Source organism: Hemicordylus capensis, chromosome 2, assembly GCF_027244095.1.
Source record: "Hemicordylus capensis ecotype Gifberg chromosome 2, rHemCap1.1.pri, whole genome shotgun sequence".
NCBI lineage: Eukaryota > Metazoa > Chordata > Lepidosauria > Squamata > Cordylidae > Hemicordylus > Hemicordylus capensis.
Window position 1 is genome coordinate 379,090,561 of NC_069658.1, and position 23,444 is coordinate 379,114,004.

At 45.4% G+C, this 23,444-nt stretch overlaps 1 protein-coding gene across 1 annotated transcript in view; it reads right to left on the minus strand.

Moving 5' to 3' along the window:
* PKN1 (protein kinase N1) overlaps positions 1-6,964 on the minus strand; it is a 99,554-nt gene extending 92,590 nt beyond the window's left edge. Inside the window, exon 1 of the mRNA XM_053303907.1 lies at positions 6,355-6,964. Within this exon, the coding sequence (XP_053159882.1) occupies positions 6,355-6,375 (21 nt within the window). The 5' untranslated portion in view covers positions 6,376-6,964. The remainder of the gene's footprint in view (positions 1-6,354) is intronic.
* Between the last annotated feature and the right edge of the window lie 16,480 nt (positions 6,965-23,444).

Consider the following 23,444-nt stretch of genomic DNA (forward strand, 5'->3'; position numbering starts at 1 on the left):
AGCTATTTTTCAGTCCTCTGGAACAGAGCCAGATTAAAGGGACAAGTTACTTTATATTTTTTCTAGGAGATCAGCATTTTCACATTTGAGTTCCTTCAGAACTCTTGGGTGCACACCATCTGGCCCTGGTGATCTGTTAATTTTTAGTTTTTCAAGACAGTTTAGAACATCCTTTCTCATCTCCTCAAATTGGCCCAGTTCTTCAGCCTCCAAGCCTGAGAAACTCAGTTCTGGAGCAGGTATATGGTCAGGATCTCCCTGATCATCTGTGCCATGAAGACAGATGCAAGGAACTCATTCAGCTTCTCTGCAATCTCCTTATCCTCTTTAATAATCCATTTCACACCCTCATCCTCTAAGGGTCCAATTTCCTCCCTGGCAGGTTTTCTGCTTCTGATATATTTAAAGAGGTTTTTGTTATTCCCCTTGACACTTCCATCTATATGCTCCTCAAACTCTCTTTTTGCATGCTATTGCCCTATTTGCATCCCTTGTCCTATCAGAAAATGAAATTTAAGAATGTGCTTTAATATTATATAGCAACATACACCTGCTGGATGGGCTATACCTAATAAATCCAATTTCCACCCACTAGGGTAGGAATACAAGAAAATCAACACCATCAATACAGTTTGACTGCAGAAGAAGAGGCTAGGTGGGCTCGGCAGGTGCAGCTGGCTTCCTTCATGTGGTGGTGGAGGTGGAGGTGGTGATGGCAGTGAAAATTTAGCAGTCAGCTAACTAACTACTCAGTTAGCCGTTACCTCTGCTAACTGAGCAAAAGAGTACCTTTTTAAAGTGGCGATTATCTTTATTTAGCAGGGGGAGAACAACTAGCCCTACCCATCCCCAGGCACAGCATCCCTCCAGCAGCTGTTGCTGGTGGTGATCTGATGTTTCTTTTTTAGATTGTGAGCCCTTTGGGGACAGGGAGCCATTTTATGTATTTATATCTCTGTACACTGCTTTGGAAACTTCTGTTGAAAAGCAGTATATAAATATTCATTGTATTCATATTGATGCAGCAGATTAAACAAAAAGGGTTCATAGGCAACTCACCTGAACCACCCATGGAGAAATGGACACAAGCTCTAGGGGCATCTATATTGCAGTTTGCAGCCTTCTACAGTTTTTAGAAGGAAAGTTTCTATGCTCACTTATAGTGCTTTCCCTGCTCTGAAATCACAATGCAATAGTTGCACCAGCCTACAAACAGTACTTTTCATAATGAAAAGTGACTCTGGGCCAGTCACTTCTCTCAGCCTAACCTACTTCACAGGGTTGTTGTGAGGAGAAACTCAAGTATGTAATACACTGCTCTGGGCTCCTTGGAGGAAGAGCGGGATATAAAATGTAAAAATTAAATTAAATTAAATTAAATTAAATTAATCAGGAATTTTCAAACTAGAAGAAGTATCTAGTGTCCAGATACAAGCCCTTCCAGTTTATGCCACAGTCTCTAGGAAAGTGAAGCTGATCAAATCCATTCTGAAGGAGAATGACTGTGAGCATGTGTGTACAGCAGAGTGAACACCCAACCTGTCTCAGGCAGCTGAGATAACTGCTATTGTAAATGAACCAGGAGATACCAGGCTCAAATCCTGCAAAAATCACCCTTACAAACTCTCTGCACTTTGGTACATCATTTGTCAAGCTGTGCAAATACTTTTCCTGATTTCTTGCCTGCTCAGATTGCTGTTCTTTGGAGAATGAACATGCGCTTCCAGAGATGTGCATTGGGGGATTCTTGTATGGATTGTAGTACTCTCACCTGGATTTATCTTCACAAGGATCACATCAGTTTCTTCTACCAAATAAATGAAGGATTTCTTAATGAAGATGCACTACAGAGAACCCCCACCAAGCACAAATAAATTGCTATCCATAGATTCATCTTGCTTCAGAAGAACATATACTAAAACACTACACAGAAGACTGGCATGACCCCCTCCACAAGCAGAGCTTACAAATTCACAATGCACTGTGTATTTGAAAGCTAGTATAGTGTAGTACAGGACTGTTCAACTTCGGCCCTCGTGCAAATGTTGGCCAACAACTCCCATAATCCCTGGCTATTGGCCATTGTGGCTAGGTATTATGGGAGTTGTAGTCCAAAACCAGCTGGGGGCCCCAAATTGAGCAGGCCTGGTGTAGTGGTTAGAAGTGTGAAACTGATCAGTTCAAACCTTCCCTCTACTATAAACTTGCAAGATAGCCTAAGGAAAATTAGTATTTTGGCTTCCCATCTGCAATGCAAAAAAATAGCATCAGCCAACTTTACAAGATGGTTGTTAGTATAGTACTTCTGGGTGGCATGCTGGCATTAGGGACCCACCAAGACTGCTGTGCAATGTGAAAGCTGCCTTGGGCAGAGTCAAGAAAATGCACAATACCCCAAAGCCGCATGTGGCAATTCTGCAGTGCTCCTTCCATCGGAGAAAATGGCAATAGCACCATGCAAGTGCCCTCATACAGTTTTGGGTCACTGTGCAACTTCCCACCTCTGCAGCACCACCAAGGCTGCCTTTCACATTGCTTATATTGTTCCACTGTGTAAAATGTTGGCCACTTAGATAATATATGTGAAGCACTTGGAACACTATGATGCACACATTCTAGAATAGCTGAATGTTAGGATAGGAATCCAGATTTCTCCCTACAGTTCAATCTGCTGAACAATCAATGGGACAGTTCAGCCCGGCATGGGACTCTTGAACTCCATTGGTCCACATTTCTCACATTTAAGGTTTACATTGAAATCCCAGCAGTTAATCCCATACTCTTAACCAAACAAATAAATAGGCAGGCAAGGCTCAAAAGGAACCTATATCAGTTATTCTCAATTTGGTCCTGAATCTACAGAAAAGGTTTGAAGCGAATTTTGTAAACACTCTTGTGGAGTTTTAGGACTAACCAATACAGTTGCTTATGCCTGTTAAATAAATCCAGATTACACCACTATATGCACACATTGGTTCTAATACAAGTAGTGCTAGCCCAAGCCTGGTGTCTTAGAAGTCCTATGTGTATTTAGCCATGTTCTTAGATTCACCCACATGATGCTCTCCTTCTAAGTGGAACTTCCTCAAATATACAAAATGAAAGGAGAGTGCAAAAGCATGTGCAGGCTCAAAAATAGCTCCCTGTTACTTCCTGCTGTTTGATTTTTACCTCTCTTCTTAGATAACCAAAGTCAGTTTCAGCAAAATCAGTTATCAGTTTGTTTACTGGTTTTAAATTCTGATTTGTGAAGCCAAATCTGTGCATGTTTACTCAGAAATGAATCCCACTGAAGTCAGTTTGGCTTAATCCAAGTAAGAGTGTTCCCTATGGATATTTGAGGCTTCAGAGTTTTAGTAGCCTTTAAAAGAGCCCTAAAAACGTATCTTTTCGATTATTGGAATGTTTTTAAATTGGTTTTAATTTTGTTTTAATGAGTTGTTTTTATCTTTTGTTATATTTGTGAACCACCTAGAGCCATCTGGACAAGGCCATATACAAATCTAATAAATAAAGTGTGCACAAGACCACAGCTTAAGTCCCAAGTACATCAGTAGTATTAAAATCTTGTTATACTTTGGACATCTTGTCAACCTGCCTTCAAATATATATCAAGTTTTGTAAATAAAATTCAACAATTCCAAATTCTTACCCCCACCCATACAAATCATGTTTCTCTGTAAGTTTAGGATTTGTAACCAAAAGGTGCACTATGGAAGACCACAAAGCTATGATTTGAACCTGCAAAAGAATAGACAGTCAAGCCAGAAAATAAGTGAAGTCTCACTCACAATGCTTTAAAGGTAAGTGTGCTGTCAAGTCGATTTCGACTCCTGGAGCCTACAGAGCCCTGTGGTTTTCTTTGGTAGAATACAGGAGAGGTTTGCCATTGCCTCTTCCCACACAGTATGAGATGATGCCTTTCCACATCTTACTATATTGCTGCTGCCTGATATAGTGCCAGCGGGGATTTGAACCGGCAAACTTCTGCTTGTTAGTCGAGCATTTCCCCACTGCGCCACTTACTAGTAAACTCAATGTAGATAAATACAATGTAGCAGTGACTGGGTCCCTTCCACCCCTTGTCACCTAAAGACTCAGGGCTTAAGGCTCATATATTACACATACATGCAATTTACTTCTGGTTATTCTTTTTAAAAAGAAAAGCAGCCCCAGGGTGCTGCAATTGGGAGTCAAGGGGTGAGGGAGAAGGGATAGGTTTGACCCTTCCACAGCTGATTGTTTTTCCCCCACCAGCCATAAAAGAGTTAAGCAGCACCATTCCTCACCCTCCCATCACTTCTGATGGTAGTATCTCATGGTTGCTTTTCATCAGAAAAAGGTTTTTGGGAGAGTGTTACATGCACAGACCATCTCACAACATGTTCTGTCTGCATAGATGCAATATTTTAAAAAGAATGAGGTAGGTCCTATGCATACTTATTTGGGAGGGAACCCTACTAAACCCATCAGGACTTACTCCTGAGTAAACATACACAGGGCTGAGCTATAAGACTCAACCTACAACTCAGATCAAGCCCCTTTCTTTCTCTTTATTTACCCTTTACAAAAACTCTTTCTGCCCTGTGACCTATTGAAGTGTCACAGAAAAATGACAACTAACTATTGTTTGTTCTTCCTTTCAAGCTGAACAAAATACTGTGTCAGGGAGAAAACTTAATCTGATCTTCCTGTCCCTTTTAGCTCAATGGACTTCGTTGGCAGTGCAAGGTAAGGGGCTGACAGTAATGGATTTGATTATCAGTACTGTATCTTTAATAATTGAAATGTTGTTAGCTACACAGGCAAAGAAGAATGGTTTTAGTGCATTGATTTTTAAGCTGGCAATGATAATTTAAACAAGCAAGCAGCAGAGCATATACCAGTCACAGTCCTTATCCTGCAATTTGCAGAATAAAATGAAACGAAGGGTTGCCAAATGCCCTATATTTCCAAAACAGCCTCTCTACCTTGCAATTCCAGAAAGTGCCTTCTTTAATATTCCAATCAACAGGTAGCAGAGCCACTCTTTGGCAGGTCTGTCTGATTCCAAGGGTTCAACACAGGCTAGCAATGCCCAAAGAATGCTTGCCTAGAAATGAATTTTCCCTTAGGATCTGCTCCCTCCCACTGAGCTCAGCTGCACAGCTCCCTGATTAAAAGTCTCACTTCAACGCTTCTTTATAACTGTAGCTCTCATCTGAAGAGGACTCCCCTGGGTGCACAGACAGAAACAATAAATCCAAGTAACTAATGGTGGTAACAGGGAAAGCCCAACAATCAAGAAATGATAGAGACTTGTAAAAATCCCTGAATACATCCTAGGGCTCAAGGCTCCCAGAGATGACAATTCCTCATACTAGAGTCTTTAGGTCCATAGATGCTTCTTCTTTAGGTTTCACTATGCAGAGGAAAGGAAATGTAAGCCACCCACCAAAGCAAAGAGAAAGGGGATCTGTTTTCATCACATTCTATGGCTGTCCTAGTGAAGTGGGATCTATTCTGTTTCATGAAATGCCTCTAGGTCACCCTTTTCAAATGGGAACCAGGAAGGAGTGGAAGAGTTCCCAGTCATGATAGCATTTGGCAAATGTAGGCTCACATGAAAAAGATATGTTAAATAAATGAGAGGCCCCTCCTCACTACACTTAAAAAAAAAAAAAGCAAGTCTGCAACATCCCATGCAAGGCATCTTGAAGAACTTTACTGATGGATGGCAGGAAGCAGGAGAATAAGCCAAAAGGGAAGACAGATGTCTGGAGCAATTTCCCACCCAGATCAAAAGAAAACATTACAAATGTTTGGTATCTCTTCATGTATAGAAGGGCATTATCCGTACCCCCCTTTCAATCAATCATGCAAAGTATACCATTTTGATAGAATGGCGTAGACTCCATTATAGAATGGAAGTTACTTGCCCAAGGATACCCAGCAAGTTGGTGGCGGAGCAGGAATTGAAACTCAAGTCTTTTGAGGACCAAACCCAAGCGGCTCTTTTCTCTACGAGAATTACATGCACCAGCTGTGGAGATAAGGCCCGGTCCCTCCCCTTCTTCGGGCTAAAAGCTGCTAAGGTTAGCAGCAAACCCACGATCGGCAGGATGTAGCCGCCTGTGCACGAACAGGCACGAGGGGCGGGCAGCTCCCATCTGGCCGGACCGAGCGACTGAAGAGCCGGGGGATCGAGAGAACAGACGGTCCCAATCGCGTCGGGTGTGTGAGGAAGATCCCCAACTCCTCCCTCACCCGTTGTACGTCCAAAGCGCGCAGAGATGGCCGGCCCGGGCCCCTCGGGCTGCGCGCAGAGTGTGTGAGCGCGACCACCACCCTGGGAGGGAGAATTCTCGATTTTACCTGAAGCGACTCGTTAGCCATCTCTGCAGCTCGCTTCCCGCCAAGCCCTGGCTGGCTTTCTCCCTTTCTCACTACTCCTGGGGAAGCCGCTGCTCCCCAGGGCTGCCCTTAGAGCAGCAGCCGATTCGCCATTCTCCTCCTTCGGTTCGTGGGGCGTGTAGGGAGCCGCCGAGCGAGCCCCGCAAGGGGGCGACCCACCCGCCCAAGAGGAGGCAGTGAGAGAGGAGTTCGGAGGCTTCTCCCCGAGCACCTCGCGCTGTTGGCTTGTCCGCCTCCTCGCGCCACTTCGGCCCGCCGAGCGTTCTGTTCGAGCCTCTCGCGCAGCAAGAAGACGCTTTCGCTCTCTTTGCCGCTCTTATTGTTGTGGCGGCGGCGGCGGCCCGGCTGGCTCGCTCCCTCCCAGTGCCCAAGTTGCCGGGCTGGTCACGTGAGCAGGAGAAAGCGTGTCGGGGAAGCTGGGGGGAGGAGGAGGAGACATCGCTGCAGCCGCAGCAAACTCGAGGGGAGGGGAGGATGCTGAGTGCTGACCGAGGCCAGAGATCTGCGGGGGTTGCTTGGAGCAGCTGCGGCGGCCCTGCCTAGCTCCCCTTCCCTCCTTTCCGGAGCAGATTAAAAGAGATTAACAGCAAAGGCCGGGGGGGAACTGAACCAGAGAGCCAGCCAGCCAGCCCCCTCCCCCTTGCCTCTCAGAAGCTAGAACAACGGTGCGTCTCTTTCCGCCTGGACTGTAGGAAGCTCATTTGGACACTGCCATTTGGGATGAAGAGGCCTAGCTTCCATCCATCCTCGCTTGCTTCCTCGTACTCGAAGCCCCCGCTGCTGCCCTTGCACAGCAAACAGGAGCACTGCTTGGTCTTCTCCGCACAGTTGCAACTTCAGTTGCACTGCGGAGGTGGTAGTGGTGCTGCTCTTCTGAACGCGGGGTTGCTTGTTACTGCTTTGTATTGGACTTCACACAATCACCGATGTTGTTTGAGGTATTGCTCCGCCTTCTCTACCAAAGCTGCCAGTTTGTGTTGTCTACTCATCGTATTGAGTGGGGAGAGCCCATTGCCAGCTAGAGAAGCCCGGCCTGGGCGTACACAAAAGCCCCCTGGAAAATAAGTGAGGGCTGTTCGAATCCTCTAAAACATGCGTACGCATTTTGAATCCAGAAATGGACTGTGATGACATAGGCAGGCTTATGATGACCCAGACCCTCCTTGCCCAGCGGTCATTCATTGACAGAGCAAGCTCTATTTGTTCCTTACTGGTATAACCCCTCCCAGATGCTTCAAGATGCACCTTTTGCTCCCTGATCCTTTGTATGTTTAATGGAAAGTAAGTCCTACTGATTTATGTGGGACTTGTTCCCATGTAAGTGTCTACAGGACTCCAGCTTGTAACCTTCACAAATCCTAATTCAGTTTAACCAGCAGCAGTAAGTACCTTCTGAGCCACAAAACATCCAGATCTGCCAAGAATTAGCTCCTTAAGGGCAACAAAGAGCTAACCTCACACAGCATCTCCCCACAACACCCCTGTTGCAGTAAAACTGAATACAGTATGTTTATTTAGGAAGGGAAGCACCAGAATCGCACCCCCCCCAAAAAAAGTAGTTTTCAACCCAAATGCAAGCTTAGTCTATGCCTCACATTCTATTGTTAAGTTTGGTATACTATCTTGTTAAGATGTTACAAATTTATACAAGGCTCAATCTCAGTCCAATTTTACAGGCCCCTTCAGCTTCCTGATGGAATTATTCTTATTCTTATAACCATTCTTATTCTGAGCCCCAAGCCAAAAATCTCATACTGACATGGCTTTTATCCCTTCCTTGAGTGACAACTTTCTTTCTCCTAGATAGCATCAAACTGTCTTGATCTCTCCTGAAACCAATGAGAAAATGTAAGTCCTTCCCACAACCCGGCTTTGTCATGTATTTTAGGTTCATTTCTCTTTGTTAAGCTATCAGAAATGACCAATCTTGCAAATGGCCTTTGCTGGGCGATAAACGTTGCTTGTCTTACATCCTATGTGCATAGACTTAATTCAGCATCAGAGTATGGGGCTGATCTACTATGTGGTACCTTGACTGCAGACTCCATTAAAAAGCTCAAAGGCCAGGACTATATTAACCATTTAATATAGAGTGCAGTGCAGTCCTTTACCAAGTTAGGTATACCTTTTGAAATCAGTGGGCTTAGTTATACCTAACTCTGCACACTATAAAATACAAAAATAAGGTTCAGCCTAGGGGACTTTGTAACTTTCAGTAAGTACAGACCAGGCTAAGGATCAAGCCTCTGCATAGTAAGCTACAGGTCACATGATCAATGCACTTAGTCATCATATATCAGGAACAATCATTTTCTCCCCCCCCCCCTTTTTTTTAAAGGAAGAGCTTGGTATAGGAAACTGGTCATCCAACCTCCTTATCGCAAGCACAAAACACAATGATTCTGACTTCAGACTTATCCCAACCATGCTGACCTGCAATATTTGCCACTTAGTGGCAGTTCAGGCAACTAGTTGGCTCATTCAGGCTCACTCAGACCTCTCTCTGTCACACACATATGCACACAATGGTCATGCGACTCAGTCCTTGGATTAGTCACTGTGGCTTCAATCCAATTTTCTCCAGCACAACCTTCTCCAGTGGAAATATTCTAGAACAAATTGTTTGAAAAATGGGGCATGTTTGTTTCTCTTCAGATTAAAAAAAACCCCTGAAGTTATTACATTTTAAAGGAAAGGAAAAAATACACAGTCAAGTGTAGCCAAGAATACAGGTCTTGGGGTATAAGTTGAGGGTACCTGATACAGCTATCCTGCTGAAGCTAAGCAGGTCTCTTGGTCTGGTCAGTGCCTGGATGCCCAGGAACCTTGTATTACATGGCCTTAAGATTCAGCGTGGAAGAAAGGTGGGTTATAAATAAGGACATCTGTTCTTCAGTCGCATAGCCTATTGGATTCCCCCCATCCCATACATCTAATAAGTCACAAACCAATCCCAAATATAGGGTGGGTAAAGGAGGGAGGGGGTTATGATACTGAATTATCAAATGCTCAAATATCTCAGCTCCTGCCTCCTTGAGATGAATGGGAGCAGTTCACTGGTCAGATAGTGAAACTTTCCTACCTATAACAAAGAAAGGGAGGGAGTAGCTGTCTGATTTTCAGTGCCTTTCCTATCTGGAGACATGGGGAAATATTAAGGAGAACACAGACTCTGAATAAATATAGTTTATAACATCTTAAAGTTTTGCAGAAATTTTCACATCTTCATATATGCCTCAGAAGGTGACTGGAAGAGACTGTGAGTTAGGAGTTTATTTTGTCTGGCTCCGCGCCCCTTCTGGATTGGGAGAGGGGCTGTGGCTTCTGTGCACGTCTCCCTTTGGCTGCTATCTGTTGTTTTGCTCACTTTTAATTGCTGTAACATCTTGCACTCAGGGGCGTAGCTATAACTGAGCAAAGGGGTTCAAAGAACACGGGCCCCCAGCTCCTGAGGGCCCTCAAGCTCCACCCCTCCCTATTTTCTTCATTATGTCCCTCACTCGGGGGGGGCACCAGAGAGAGGGATGAACATGGGCCCCCTTTCCCCTAGCTACGCCCCTGCTTGCACTGGACTGGGTTTGCGTGATAGCGTGGGAGCTATGCCTGTTGTGGGTGTATAAACTTTTAGCCATTATAAAGGGAAGCAGTGCTGGGGCCACAGCTGCTGGCAGGTGGGGCCGCCTGTAGGTAGCCACCAAAGGGGGCTGTCCTGTCATGGTGGTGACCCTTAGGGGTGGGACTGAGGGCTGGGGCCAAAGGTATTGTTTTGGACTCTTAAAATGAAGACTTCTGCTGACTATAGTAGTATTGTTGCCTGGTAACTGGTTGGGCCTGTTACAAGTATGTCTTGGGTTGTCCAGAGATGGGGAGGTGGGGATGACTCTGGGGCAGCTATTCCAGTGGTGGTGGGGAACCAACGTAGATATGGTGCTAGTAGATCAGCAGGCCATTACAGGGAAGGGAACTCAGAAGTGTCATTGCTGTTTCCTACCACCACTTCATCCTTGGAGAGCAGTGCTAATTACCCACAAATTACCTCACCTTATTACTCTGTAATGCCAGGTTGGTCCAAAATAAGTCTGAGATAATCCATGACTTGATTATGGATGAAGGAACTGACCTTGTATGCATTACAGAGACCTGGTTGGGAGAGGCTAGTGGTCCAGTTTGGTCCCAGCTTCTCCTGGCAGGATACTCCATGGTGAAGCAGGTGAGAGATGTGGGTGGGGAGGTGGTGTGGCTGTGGTCTATAAGAATACCATCTCTGTCACCAGGATCCCTGTCAGAGAATTGGTTTATATTGAATGCATTTACCTAAGCCTGTAGACTGGGACTTCTGTTGATGTATCAACCACCCTGCTGCCCAACAAAGTCCCTAACTGAACTGATGGATCTGGTTGCGAAATTGGCATTGGAGTTGCCCAGGTTGTTTTTGTTGGGGGACTTCAATGTTCATCATAGGACCGGGTTGTCAGGAGCGGCTCAGGAGTGCATAGCGGCCATGACTACTATGGGCTTATGCCATTTGGTCTCTGGACCACACATGATGCTGGTCACACACTCGATTTGATCCTTTGTTCTGATCAGGGTGGTGTTCCTGTTGGAGATGGAGTTCCAGTGCATCGTCCTTTTGCACCCACTATCCTAATGACCACTAGGGGCGTTGGGAGTAAAGGTAGTTAGTGAGGGTCACCTTACCTGTCCCTGCTTGCCTCTACTCTATGATCCCTGCATTGACTCTTCAGGTACTTCCTGTAGTGAATCATTCAGTCCTCTTCCATTCCTCTTAGAGAGCAGATGGAAACATATCTCTCTCCCTACATATCTGTTATGTAGCTGATAGATAGGTCTAGGTCTTTCCTATCTCAAATGTACTCCACCAGTAAACCTATTTAGTTTAGATTGTACAACAACATGCGTGTTTTTTAAATAACTGCAACGACTAAACTTAGCACTCTACCCTGTAACTGGAGTGGATCGCTTCTTTTGGCACTTTGCTAAATAATCACAAACCCAAACAGTCCCTTGGGTGGGGACTCCTGTCATCTCCCCATTGTCATGGATGGACCACCATCTGGTTAAGGTAGGATTTGCAACCACAGCCCACCTCTACAGGGGTGAAGGACCTATTAGGATGGACTGCCTGAGAAGGTTATTGGATCCAATAGGATTCCAAGAAGCCTTGGAAGGGTTTAGAGTTGGCTCTGCTAGTCATTCTGTCAATGCTCTGGTGCAAACATGGGATAATGAACTCACTAGAGCAGTAGACACAGTTGATCCTAAGTGTCCTCACCAACCTGCTTCAAAATCAGCCCTGTGGTATCCGAAAGAACTACGGGAGCTGAAGTGGAAAGGTAGATTACTAGAGCGCAAATGGAAGAGGGCCACATTCTGAATGCATGTGCACACACTGCCTTGATACTGCCGCTCAGAACAAAACTCATTCTGTGCACAGATGAAAAAAAATAGCGAGAACACTAGTCAGGACCCAAGAAATGGTTTAGATCTGCTTGTTCTGGATGGAATTACACGTCCCCTGAAAGATCAGGTATGTTGGTTGGGAGTGCTCCTGGATCTAAAACTCTCTCTGGTTTCTCAGGTTTAGGCAGTGGCCGGGGGTGCTTTTTATCAGCTTTGGCTGATAAGTCAGCTACACTCATTTCTGGAGGTAAATGGCCTTAAGACAGTGGTGCATATGCTGGTACCGTGTAGGCTTGACAGTTATAATGCACTCTAAATGGGGCTGCCTTTGTACATAGTCCAGAAATTACAATTGGTACAGGATGAGGCAGCCAAAATGGTCTCTGGGATAACCCAAAGCGATCATATAACATTGATTTTAAAAGAACTGCACTGGCTGCCAATTTGTTACCAAGAGAAATACAAAGTGCTGGTTATTACCTATATAGCCCTTAATGGCTTGGGTCCAGAGTACTTATAGAGAGCGCCTTCTCTGTCATGAACCCTGTCACCTATTAAAATCATCTGTGGAGGTCCAGTTACAGTTGCCACCGGCTTGTTTGGTGAGCTTCAGGATCAGGGCTTCTCTGTAGTTGCCTTGGGGCTTTGGAATATGCTCCCTGTCAAAATAAGAGCATCTCCATCTCTGATTGCTTTTAAGAAAACTCTCAAGACACACCTTTTTATCAGGCTTTTAACTTTAATTTTAAACTGTTTAACTGTTTTTATCCCATGAAATTGCTTTATTTATTTATCATCGTTTTATACCACCTGATATTTACATCTCTAGGCAGCGTACAGATTTTTTAACATTTTATGATGTGAAATGGTTTTGTTTTAAGTCTATTTTATATTTGTTGTGTTTTAAATTGTGTACACCACCTAGATATACATATAAATGTGATTAATACTGCTATTACTATTTCAAAAAAGTTAACTTAGGTTAAAAACCTCCACACAGGAAGGAAAACTACAATACTGACCTGAATTTGGAATAAAAATAGCTTTGATTGTTCAGAACATCCCCAAGCAGGTATACATCTTTGTAGGTGATTGATCCCATTTGACCCTTAAGCAACAACCCTGACTAGGGAAACAGTCCTCTGAGGACTGGTTTTTATTTGGACCCATCATTGCAGAGGTTTACATATTTGAGTAGCCTTGCTTTTAAAAAAAGAAGCCTCTTCATATATTAGGTACACCCATATATTTAAAGCATAACTGTTTGCAGCAGATAGCCCATTCTGCTGCTCAACCTCTTTCAGGATTCATCTAGAGACAGTTTGATGCTTTGTAGAACCAGCTCTGAAAGCCTTAGTATACCAGTAAAGTGTGCCATCGAGTCGGTGTCAACTCCTGGCGACCACAGACCCATGTGGTTTTCTTTGGTAGAATACAGGAGGGGTTTACCACTGCCATCTCCTATGCAGTATGAGATTATGCCTTTCAACATCTTTCTATATTGCTGCTGCCCCATATAGGTGTTTCCGATAGTCTGGGAAATATACCAGCGGGGATTCGAACCTCTGGCTTGCTAGTCAAGTCTTTCCCACTGCTCCATTAGGTGGCTTAGTATATTAGTAGCACTGCAGTATTTGAATTATAGGGGGACAGAGGGGACTCAGCTCCTTAATATTTTGTGCAGCAGCGATATAGGAAGATGCTGAAAGGCATCATCTCCTACTGCGCGGGAGATGGCAATGGTAAACCCCTTCTGTATTCTGCCAAAGACAACCACAGGGCTCTGTGGGCACCAGGAGTTGACACCGACTCAATGGCACACTTTACCTTTAACTGTTTTTAGAAGGCTGTTGGGCATGATGGGGCTTAAATAGGAGGAGCTGTAAGGTTTGTGGATTTCCTTAAGCTTCCCAACTCCCCCCACCCCCATTGTAACTCAAGCACTGCATGCAGGTCTATGCCTTTGCATAATACCTTTGAAGTAACTCCACATCTTATCTATTACAAGTAACCATAGCAAACCCTGTTGCAGACCAAATAAAGTCAGAGCAGAAATGTGAGACCCCAGTGTGCAATTCTGTATACTCTGAAGCCACTCCTGCAATTACCAGCAAGGCCTCTCAAGCTCCATACACATCACCACATACTGTAGGTTTAAATGGATTATTTGGCCACATAAGTGCACAGATTGTAGTTATTGTCTGATAAGGCAAATGATAGCTGCAACTTAGAGGAGTTCACCTAGTGGTATAGCATCTAAATGGTCATTTCAATTTTTCTAGTGGGTGCAGAGACAGAAGTTCTCTGCCTTTTCAAATCTGCAGTCATTGAAGAGACAACATCCCCTCAATTCTGGTTTCCTCACTGACCACTTTTTCCACCCATTAAAAGGGAGAGTCATTTTGTGAAAAAGCAAAAGGAGGGGGAAAACACAAAGATGCTTTCTAATTCAGGATGACAATCTCCTCTCTTCCACTTATGGTTTTTGGTTTTTTTTAAATATCATAAATACATCCATATGAGTGGATGGGAGAATTGTGGCTATCAGGATGTGGACAGAGGCTGAGTGGAAGGCATTATGGAAGGCATTACAGGAAACATGATTGGTGGTTGGAAGGGAATTATGAGTGTTAGCTTCCCTGTGTTCCAGTGTTGCTCTTAAAAGGGGCTGTATTCATCCTTCTCCCAAGATGCAGATATGATTGCCTGGAGCTAAAGGGCATGTTTTCCTCATAGGAAGCTCTGCTGGCTTTCCTAGGGAGGTGTCAGAATTTTCCTAGGAAGTGCAAACTCCTCTCTGATCCTTTCCAGCCCAGTTTATGCATATTTGTACAGTGCTTTCTGAGTGTGCAATGCACTTCATATTCTTGATGGAATCCTTACAACAGCCTCATAAGGTAAATATGTATTGTTGCTGTATTGCAGCTCACTGGGCCAGGAGTTGAGTCTCAAAGGGAATGGCTTATTTTATGCTATCTATAAGTTCATGGCAGAGAGGTAAGATTCAGACTGGGGGAGGGGCTGATTTGCAGCTCAGCCCAGGACTTAACAATACCCAGGCATCAGCTCTCCATGGCACCTGGAAATTTAAGCATGGCAGATGGCACCTAACCCGGGTGATGGACAGACATGATCAGAAGAAGGAGTGAGCAAGCAAGGTGAGGGTGGGTTGCTCCCTCCTCCTCCTGGGCATGTTGGTCCATTGCCTGCCTGAGCCAGAGAGATGCAACCAGGAGGAGGAGAGCAACCTGCCCCCGCCTTGCTTGCACATTCCTGCTTCTGGCTGGATTCATTCACCATCTGCCTGAGCCAGACAAACGTAACTAGGAGGAGGAGTGAGCATGCAGGGTGGGGTTGGACTACTTACTGGTCCTCTTGGTTGCATCTGTCTGGCTCAGGCTGGTGATGGATAGGCATGACCAGGAGGAGGAGGGAGCAAGCAGCTCCCCAGGAGGGAGCTGGAAACTGCCTTACATCACCACCCCGTGTGTGTTTACTTGGAAATACCATGTACTCAGTGAGGCTCACTTCTCAGTAAGCATACCTATTATTGAAGCCTGAAAGTGACAGCAACTTGTGGAGGGGGAAGGGAAAAGAGAGAGCATTTATCTAGGGCTGGGCATGCCCCACTGGCTCGATGGTGCCCCACTGACTCGACAGAAATAAGGCTTATTTTCTCACCATTATCCTTGGTTAGAAATTATGGATCCCATAAGGGGAGGAGGGATAAACCAGTAACCAAAACTGCTTTCATTTAGGGGCAGAGCTACTATTGGGCAAATGGGTTCAAAGAACCCAGGCCGCACCCCCCCCAAGGCCTCAGACCTGATGTCAGATGTGGGGACATTATTTTGCTCCCAAACGGGGCCGCGCGGCTCCTTTTGGGAGGGAGACCATGCCCCCATGTCTGATGTCAGACACGGGGGTGTGGCTAGTTGGCTCCCTGCATCTGACATCAGATGCTGGGGGGGCCCAGGGGGCCTCAACCTCCCTCCGTGCATGCTTTCATTAATCATTTCAATGATAATGTTAATGTAATGGTTAATGTGCTCAGCCCCCTCCCCCACACACACACCAAATCATAGTTGGTTCCAGCCCACTGGGACATTTAAGTTGTGCACCCCTGCTCTACAGGCCAGTTCACACAATTGTTAATGGGATAGAAGTAGGACAAGTGTCCTACCCAGCTTCAGGAGGTGTGTGCACTCCTGATTTTCAGTTGTATACTTGTAAAACCTATGAGGGAGGAGGGGGAAGTTATCATCTGTGAGCCTTGAATTGGGTAGAAAGGTTGTTCCTTCTATCTCATTAAAATGCTGGTTACAGGTGCTGGGCAGGATGGTGCTGTCCTGCCCAGCTTGCAACTCACAGATGATCACTTCCCCCTCTTTCTACCTAAGTTTTTACAAGCCCACAATCAGAAATTGGGAGCATGCACAAATCCCGAAGCTGGGTTGGTTGCTTGTCCTACCCAAATAACAATCACGTGAACTAGCTTTACATCTGTTCGCAGTGAACTGTCAACTGTCTTATGAATTGACATGGTCAGAGGGCATAATGACAACTAACTTTCACTTATAACCTCCAGATCAATAAAATGTTTGTCACCATATGTTGTTGACTGAAAAATGCATTTGTTTCCTTGGCTTTTTGCTTTCTCAGAGACTTAAGACATGCACCATCTGATCACTGAGCATATCCTTGCATTTTCTTAAAGGCACTTCACTATGGTGTGTGTTGGTCACATTCACATTTTACATTTTTGGTGCATGTCATTTAATAAACCTATTCAATATGGCCGTCTCCTAGGAAAGAGTGCATAGGATTGCAGCCTTATGAAATGACATGCACCAACAATTTTAAATGTGGATGTGACCAACACATATCATTCTGGTATACTCATCAGGGATCTGGGATAGGAAGTGGGTCTCTGCCAATTTACATTCCATAGGCAAACCATGATATAATGTGTGAAAAAAATCATGTTAATTCTCCTGGACTGGTCAGAAGCTTTTGAAAACACCATGGTACCCTTCTGGACCATAACTCAGGGATGGGAATAGAAGGGCATTGTGTTTTGATATATCCAGCCTTACTTTGGGGGATGGTCCTAGGAGGCAGTGCTGGGCAATTACTGCTTCCCTCTGTAACCTTTTGGCTTGTGAGGTGTCAGAGAGAGTGTCACTTATCTTCAACCTCTACATGAAACCACTAGGTGATACTATCCAAGGATCTGGTTTGAATTCAAAACATTGATGACACTCAGCTCTATCTCTTGCTTTCATTTGCTCCAAGGAAAACAGAGGAGGTTCTGAGTTGGTATCTGAGATCAGTGATGGACAGGATGTGGATGAACAAGCTGAAACTTAATCCTGACAAATTGAGATAGTGGTGTTAGGTGGTTTAACTAACCCAGGTTTTCATGTTCACGCTGTTCAAGGACAGTGCAATCCTGTTCAGAAGAATCACTTATGCATCTTGGAAGGGATTCTGGATCCAGCATTGCTCCTGGAAGCCCAGGCAGCAACAGTGGTGTGGAATATTTTTCAGCAGTTGCAGCTGATGATGTCCTGTTCCCTACCTGGAGAAAAATAACCTGGCCACAGTCATTCATGCCTTGGTTACATCCAGACTGGATTAACATTACATGTTCTGTGTGAGGTTGTGTGGTGATTGGCTAGAAAACACTGAGGTGGTTCCCATGATCAGCGGGAACCGCCAAATGGGGTTAAGTGGGGAGAGCGGGCTTAGCCCACTCTCACCACAGACGATCCTGTAGTCTGCCCTGGGTGGCTGAATTGGCCGCCCACACAACTGCTGGCTTTGTTACAGAGCCGGCGGGGGCTTGCGAGTTCAGAGGCCCTGTGGGCCCCAGAAGTTCCAGCATGCTTTATGTGAGGGCGCAGGGCATGCTGGAGAGACCCCCAAGCGGGGAGGCTGCTTTTTAGCAGCCACTAACCTGGGCTCAGGGGAGGGGTAATTATGGCGGTTTGCTGCCAGGAGCCACTCAGCTCCTATGGCAGCACACGACGGACCGCAAAAAAGCGGGCACCTAGCCTTGCTTTTTGGCAGTTGTGAGAATTGCCTCACTGTCAATCAAGAGGAATTTGAACTTAGGAACCTCCTGCAAAGAATTCCTAAGGGAGGGGCTTTTATTTATAGAGGAGAGCTGGTCTTGTGGTAGCAAGCATGTCTTGTCCCCTTAGCTAAGCAGGGTCCACCCTGGCTGCATATGAATGGGAGACTTGATGTGAGAACTGTAAGATATTCCCCTCAGGGGATGAAGCCGCTCTGGGAAGAGCAGAAGGTTTCAAGTTCCCTCCCTGGCATCTCCAAGATAGGGCTGAGAGAGATTCCTGCCTGCAACCTTGGAGAAGCCGCTGCCAGTCTGTGAAGACAATACTGAGCTAGATAGACCAATGGTCTGACTCAGTATATGGCAGCTTCCTATGTCCTGTTTGTTTGTTAGTTAAATTTATATGCCGCCTTTCATTAAAACAATCCCAAGGTGGTTTACAGCAAAACTTAAAAACAAGATTGTAAAAAAGACACAATTAAAATATTAAGCTAAAAATATAAAACAAATCTGATTAAAAATTTAAAACACAAGCATAAGCAATACAGAGTACAAAGAGCAGCAGCAGCAGCAGAGACAATCATATAAAAGGCTGGGTAAAAAGCTTTGGAATAAAGTGATAGGTGGCTATAAAATTCAGTGGGTGTAAATTGCCTGAGTCAGATAGGGATGGTAAGGGCTAGTAATAGGATTTCTGGGTAGGGTCTCTAGGGCAGGACTGAGGGTGGAATTGTGGGGTTGTGGGTAGGTTTTACACACTAGGCATAACCCCTGTAAAGCAAACTTGACTATTAAATGTAAATGGTAGGAGTGTATGGTTGATTGCACAGGATATACAGCCAGGGAGGTATTGAAAGTCTAAAGAGGCTTGTTATTTCTAAACAGTAACCTCAGTAACTTGAAAGTAAAGCCTTTGTTGATGTACTGACACAGATACAAGCTTACATAAGTACCTGAGTTTGAATTCAAGTTCAAATTATAAGAGGTGGTGTACAGACTTGCCAGTTCTAAGGTTGTTACTTTGTCTCAGAAACCATTATGCGTTTGACCCTACATTGATTTGACTTAATAAGAAAGCACTGAAGCTATTGTATAAGAATAAAGTTATTTTCTTTGGTTTATAAATTTGAAAATGTTTCAACTGTGTCTACTTACTTCTCCCCACATTACCACTCTGGTGCAATACCAAAGTTAGTGGTAACCCAAATTAGAAACCCCAAACTAGGATTTAATTTGGTGGTGGCAGCATAATAAATAAATAAAGATTTTAAAACAAATAAATGGTGCACAAACATATTGTTTATTTTAACATCTATATAATTTAAACACTAATCTCCCATTCCTGACCTTGAGTTGCTTTTGATAAGCAACAGGTTGCTTTTGATAAGTGTCTGGAACCTCAACTAGATAAGAATGCAGCAGCCAGATTACTGTCTGGAGTGAGTTGTTTAGATAATGTAAAGTGTGCCATCAAGTCGATTTCAACTCCTGGCACCCACAGAGCCCTGTGGTTGTCTTTGGTAGAATACAGGAGGGGTTTACCATTGCCTCCTCCCGCGCAGTATGAGATGATGCCTTTCAGCATCTTCCTATTTCACTGCTGCCTGATATAGTACCAGTGGGGATTCGAACCAACAACCTTCTGCTTGTTAGTCAAGCATGTCCCTGCTGCACCACTACAGGTGGCCTTCAAAAAATAAAACTCTGGTGTTATTCTGGCTGCTTCCAGGCTCAAGTCATATTGCTGGTCTTAAATGGTAAGGCCCTAAGCAGTTTGGATCTAGGATATCTCAAGGATCACATCTTTCCATATCAGTCTGCTGCTCTGCCACTCTTATCTGAAGTTTTGTTTAGAAAAACAGTCCCAACAAGTCTCAAATGCTAATACATGAGCCAGGCTTATCTTTGCGGTGCAGAGGTGATACAGTCTGGATACAACCCATAGAGCCACATGCTAAAAACTGGGGAAAGGCCACTGTGCTGGGTCTTGTTGACCACGGATCCTATGAAGTAGCCACAAGCAGAGGTCAACAACTCAGACAATGTTGCCAACAGCTACACAGTACTGGCAAAGAGACAGCACGCTTTTTGGAAACATCTCCAGACACACATCAAGACAGTTTTGACAATTTGTCCAGCAGCAGCAGTTGGGAACCTGCCAAGGATCCAGACACACAAGTGACATCTGGCCCACAGGATAATCACTACCACCACCGACCTTAACAGACCAGTAGTAAAGGCTAGATCTCTCCAGTAGGCTAAGTGCTGGTAACCTCTGGCCCCACACTGTCTGTCCGTCTGTTTTTTAACTTGTTTAAAATAGTTGAAAGGAAAGATGTAACAATATGTTGTATTAGAAGCAACAACAGGGAAGTGGAGTTCAGAGGAGGAACTGGAAGTGAAGGGGCAGAGTGAATAGTTCAGAAGATTTAGAAAAAGAGCATGCAGTACCAGAAGCAGCCTGCTATAAATAAAGAGAAAGATTTTACTCAATCCTCAGTTTCTTTGAGTCTGAAGTTTGGTGCAAGAGCATGTTTCATGCACTGCATGAAACAGGGTGCATGAAACACTGTTGATTGTCCTCCTATGGTCTGACTTTGTTCTGGGGATACAAGACAGGGAGGCGAGTCTCACGATCAGTGAGACCCGCCTTAAGAGGGTTTTGCGGGGAGAGCGGACTTAGCCCGCTCTCCCCGCAGACGATCACAATTGCAGCCCTGGGCGGCTGGATCGGCCGCCCACACGACTGCTGGCTCAGGGGCTGCGGGGATCACGGGCTGCAGGGCCCCTGGAAGTTCCAGGATGCCCTGTGCGAGTGCGTGGGGCATGCTGGAGAGACCCCCGAGCTGGGGTCTCCTCATGTGTTGCCACGCCGTGGAGCCACAGCAATACACGATCAGAAAGATGATGTTAATGGAGAGCTCGTTCCGTTAACCACGGCTAAGGGGAGGGGTACTTTGGGAGGTTTGCTGCCAGGAACTGCATGACTCTTGTTGCAGCACACGATGGGCAAAATGCAGGCTAGGCTCCCTTAGCCCACTTTTTGCCAATCGCGAGAATCGCCTCACTGTGTTTTCTTTTCAATTGCAGCACATAGATTGTGGAACATCCTCCCTGAGGAGGTTTGTTTCCTTGTCTTTTGGCAAATAGCTGAAACCTGGCATTAAGAGAGCTTTGGTTTGATGTGATTACTCCTCTGTGGTTGTCTCTTCTCTGTGGCTGTTATATATATATATATATAAAAACTTGGACTGTCTTGAAGGTATCTGATGGAAAGGTGGGATATCAAGATTTTAATTAATTAATCAAAAGGCTCATTATGGCAGAGTGAAGTCTAAACACATGGCCTAGATAACATCCAGAACTGTTGTCCCAGCTTTCTTTGTATGGTAGTGCCCTCTAATGGTCACATCCCACTACCATAGTTCTGAAAGTTCAAGAAACCCCTAAGTTTTATGGGGGAGAGTTTCCCAAGTTACATTTATTCTGGTTATGCTATAGTATTTGGAAACAAAGGAGTGGAACATCCTGAAAAATAAGTTAACTTATGAATATTGTAAATGGTAAGCAAAGTGAAAGAATATCTTTTGACTTGATTACCAGAAAGGTTGGAAGCAATATCTCAAATGGCTAGTTCGGATATAAGACAAACTATGGCTTGCTGCTACGTGCATGAGCCTTGTGTTTAAGCACTTCCTTCTCCTCTCTGTGCAAAGTGCTTCAATTTGTTATTTCCTCTTCATGGCAAACTATAGTTTGCTGTTGCATCCAAACCAGAAAACTATCATAATTACCCCTTTCACTACAATCACATGGATTGTAAGAACAGGCCCTTGGTCATGTAATGAACCAGCACAGTATGAAAGCCATATATAAAATTAAGGATCGAACCTAGCATATGGATTATGTAGGCCATATTTGTTCTCATACTAATCAAAAACGAAGAGGCTATTCTCATGACCTGGCGAAACCGGACTAAGGAAGTGGAGCCCGGTCTCGCCTGGTTGTGTGCTGCAACGGGGGCCACACAGCTCTCAGCAGCAAGCCTCCCTAAATGCCCCTCCCCAGAGGCGTAACTATAGGGGGGGCGGGGGGGCACATGCCCTGGGCGCCATCTTTTCTGGTCACGTGGGGGGTGCTGCCATGACCAAATTCTTTTTAATTTTTTTTTAAATTTTTTGTTAATACAAATGTTTCCTGCTCAGTGCAGCAGCGCTGCAGCAGTCAAGGGAGCGCGTCAGTGCCCCCTTCCCCACAAGCGGTCCCTTCCGCGCCGCCTGCGCCCCCCCCCGTTGCTTTGCTGGCACCTGGCGGCCAGTCAGTGGCCTGGCTTGGCGGCAGCGGCGGGCGCTTGTGAGGAAAAACCTAAGTATAATGTAGTATGTTGGGGGGGCGGTGGGGGGGCGCCATTTCAGTGCTTGCCCCGGGCGCCATTTTCCCTAGTTATGCCTCTGCCCCTCCCTTTAGATGAGATTAGCAGAGGGAGCGCTCCACCAACTCCATTTATTAGATTGTGTGTTGCTGCAGTGCAGCTCCGTGCCACGGCGACTCATGAGGATACCCCTCACTGGGAGGCTACAACAAGCCTCCTGGCATTGGAGGGCTACCCAGAATGCCCTGCACACTGATGTGGGGCATTCTGGAACTTCAGGGGGAGGGCTGGAGGCCCTTCATCCCCACAGCCCCTACCGGCTCCAGGATGGAGCTGGTAATTTTGTGGGTGGTCGATCCGGCTGCCCAGGGTGAGCTGCGTGCTCATGTGTGGGGAGAGCGGGTCAAGCCCACTCTCCCCACAAACCCCCTCACAGCTCTTCACACTGCTCGTGTGGAGATCCTTTAGGAGTCTGAAATCAAGCCTGTCCAATGAATGTGTGGCTGAGCAGGAAGAATGTGAAATCCTACACTCCGACTAAAACTAGCCCACACTGATGTCCAAAGATCCCTCATTCAGGATCAGCCACAGCTCCTGTCACCTGGAACACTGAGTGAGGTCTGTGCTGGCTGGTAAGTTAGTCTCTCTGGAGTGTATCGGCCAATAGCTCTGCAACAGGCCATAAGGAGAAATCCAGTTTTTCCGAACGTGCACATTTTGGACACATTTTGGGTCTTTGCGTCTTCCTTCTTGAAGCAATGCAGTGAATTTCCAAAGCAGTGAATTCCCAGTCCACATGTATTGATTTTCTTCTTGACTTTTTACAGCTTATATCTGTGAGCAACAAGGACTTGTGCTGCTTACGCTGGCTTGGTTGCATCCTCAGTGCTGCTTCTCTGAGATTCCATCTGGTCATGTTCCATGCCAGACACCCAGATACATTCCCCTACCTCCACCTACGCAGGCATCTTGGGCATATGGCAGAGAGTAAACAGAAGGCACTAAATAGCAAGCCAAGACATTATGATATAATTCCAGCAAACCCTTGGCTGGCCCCAAATGAGAGGAGGAGGTAGGGTATGAGAGACATAATAGATTTATCACTGAATCCCCAAAAGGATATTCTCAGGTGTACTCACCTGTGCCTCTCTCTCTCTCTCTCTCTCTCTCTCTCTCTCTCTC